Here is a 2905-nt window from a genome sequence, read left to right on the forward strand (position 1 = left end):
TAAATAGTATACCATATTCTACCGGGAGGCAATTAAAACCTTACCTCTAGGGTTCTAACTGTAGTCTGCATTTCAGCTAACTGCCGCACCTGTATTCTTTGGACACTCTCTACCTGAGCACCAGAATTCTCTTTTTCAGCCCTTAATTCTGCTACTTCAGCCTCTAAACCTTTTAATTTCTGACATAAATGGACTTTTTCTCGAACAAGTTGCTCCACTCGCTTGCTGTCTCTTGTGGGATCCACACTAAGCAGCTGGTTGTGTAGTTCTTCTTTATCTTTCTCCAGTCTTGCAATCTAATAATAATTTGAAAGAAAGACATACAATTTTAAATTATTGTATTTTCAGTCAGGAGCATGCTTTACAACTCAGCAAATTAAAATTAGAAATTGCACAATATGAAAGCTCATTTTTCAGTATTCATTTTTTAACACACAATGAAAAAAATTTTTTTAATGTCACGTTCTTCATGCTGTACTCAGCTTGACTCCAATGTGAGGACAAGGACTTGTTCTAATTTCCCTCTATCTACCCATGGTGTCTAATACAGTGCCTAATTATTTGTTAATTAAAATTCAAAATTATAAATAATACTATAAAAACTATTGTAATAGATGCATCAAGTATTTAAAAATTCATCAGAACATTATAGAAGAGTTTATATAAAATCAATACACTAACTAGTGCTAAGGTTTCCCTCATGTGACAAGTAATTCTTGGACTATGTCAATACGAATCAAATTATTTCAAGACAACTTAATTCACAAAAGCTGCTTGTCTGTATAAATAAATGCAAATGTGACTGATGGGAGTTTTTAAATGACAGCTGAGAGTTTGTTAAAGTCCTAGTGTAATGATGGTCTAGTTCTTAGTTCTTGAAGTTCAAGAAAGAACTAAAAATCATTACACTAGGGAATACAGAAAGAGTCACTGGGGAGCATGTTGAGTTGACAAACCAGTGTTCTTGTCGTGCTTGACAACTATCATTGCTAGGTACCAGGGGCCTTCGACTTTCAAACTGTTCTCTTACCTGTCAGGCACTTCTGAGGTCCCTCACTTCCACCTGTAGAGATGAGGGGACCTATCTAATCTATCTAATCAGGAGAGTACTCATTCCCCCTTTCTTCATCTCCCTAACTAGGTAGCCCCTACCACCACCACCAAATCTCTGTTGCTAACCAGAACAGCTCCTCTTTTTAATCTTTCTACTATATATTGGATTTCTTCAACTTAAGATTTGATTCACTTAAAGAAAGGATTCAGCTGTTGAAAACAAAAACCAATTCTGCTCTAAACAGTATGAATTGTTAGTATCCAAGGTGAACTTAGAAGGTCCATTCGAAGACAAAGGACTCTAAAGTAATGCTCTGCAACATAAGCAAAAGTGACTAAGAAACAACTGAATGTTCACAGAGCTATCACTGAATATGAGACCTCTACTCCAGAGCAAAATCTGTTTCCTCATCTCTAAAACGAAACATTAGACAAAAGATGCTCTTTCCAGTTTTAACATGTAGTGATTCCAACTTAATTTTGAACATACTGAACTAAAGATACCAATGGGAACTATAAGGAGAGTTATAGTTGTGTGGTGTGGGAGGATAAGCACTGGATTGCTAATTCCAAGGTCGGTGGTTCAAACCTACCAGCTGCTCTTCAGAAACCCTATACAGGGTCACTTTGAGTTAGAATCAACTCCATGACACTTAACAACATCCCGGAAGTAAAATAATGTTTTTTTCCCAGGAAGCTAAATTTATCCTAGAAGGTAGCTGTAGCATTCAAAGCCAATCCCTGAAAAACCCAAATAATTAGTGTTTCTCTCCTATTTTTCTTCACACCCTTTACATACATTGTCCCAAAACTTGCAATTGTTGTTAGATGCTGTTGAGTAGGCTCCGACTCATAAGGACTCTACACATAACAGAAACAAAATATGCCTGGTGCAGTGTCATCCTCACAATTGTTATGTTTGAGCCTATGCTGCTACTGTACCAATCCATCTAGTTAGGGGTCTTCTTTTTCAACAACCCTCCATTTAACCAAGCATGGTGTCCTTCTCCAAGGATTGATCCCTCCTAACAACAGTTTGAAACTACCAGCTATTACGCAGAAGAAAGATGAGGCTTTCTGCTCCCGTAAAAATTTATAGCCTCGGAAACCCTGTGCAGGGTCGCTATGAGTGGGAACCAACTCCACAGCACTTAACAACAAAAACAAATAACATGTCTGAAGTAAGAGGGACACAGTCATGCTATCCTGGCTTCAAAGAAGAATCTGGCTGTACTTCTTCCAAGACATATTTGCTTATTCTTCTGGCAGTCCATGTGCTTTTTTTTTTTTAATTTAAGGTTTTTATTGTTGATTGAGTGAAAGTTTACAGGGTACATCATAAGTTTCACATTCAACAATTCATATAACTTGTTTCATTACACTGATTATAATCCCCTCCGTATACCATGAGTTAAAAGTATTTCTATCCACTTTGCTGTTGTCGTCAGGTGACATCGAGTCGGAACCGACTCATAGCGACCCCATGCACAGCAGAACGAAACAATGTCCAATCCTGGGCCAACCTCACTACTGCTGCCACACTTGATGCCATCAATGATGCCACCTGGCTGATCCATCTCGTTGGGGGTCTTCCTCTTTCTCTCTGACCCTCCACCCTACCCAGCATGACATCCTTCTCCAGCGACTGTTCTCTCCGGACAATGTGTCCGAAGTATGAGTGACGAAGCCTAGTCATCTTGGCCTCCAAGGAGCACTCTGGTTGCACTTCTTCCTAAACAGATCTATTGGTTCTTTTGGCACTTTCAGTATACTCCTCCAACACCACAACTCAAAGGCATCAATTCTTCTACGATCTTCCTTATTCACTGTCCAGCTTTCGCATCCATATGAG

At 38.9% G+C, this 2905-nt stretch overlaps 1 protein-coding gene across 1 annotated transcript in view; it reads right to left on the minus strand.

Moving 5' to 3' along the window:
- CCDC41 (coiled-coil domain containing 41) overlaps positions 1 to 2905 on the minus strand; it is a 122362-nt gene that overhangs the window by 60064 nt on the left and 59393 nt on the right. Inside the window, exon 5 of the mRNA XM_006871810.1 lies at positions 45 to 296. Coding sequence (XP_006871872.1) covers positions 45 to 296 — 252 coding nt within the window. The remainder of the gene's footprint in view (positions 1 to 44; positions 297 to 2905) is intronic.

Source organism: Chrysochloris asiatica, unplaced genomic scaffold, assembly GCF_000296735.1.
Source record: "Chrysochloris asiatica unplaced genomic scaffold, ChrAsi1.0 scaffold00174, whole genome shotgun sequence".
NCBI lineage: Eukaryota > Metazoa > Chordata > Mammalia > Afrosoricida > Chrysochloridae > Chrysochloris > Chrysochloris asiatica.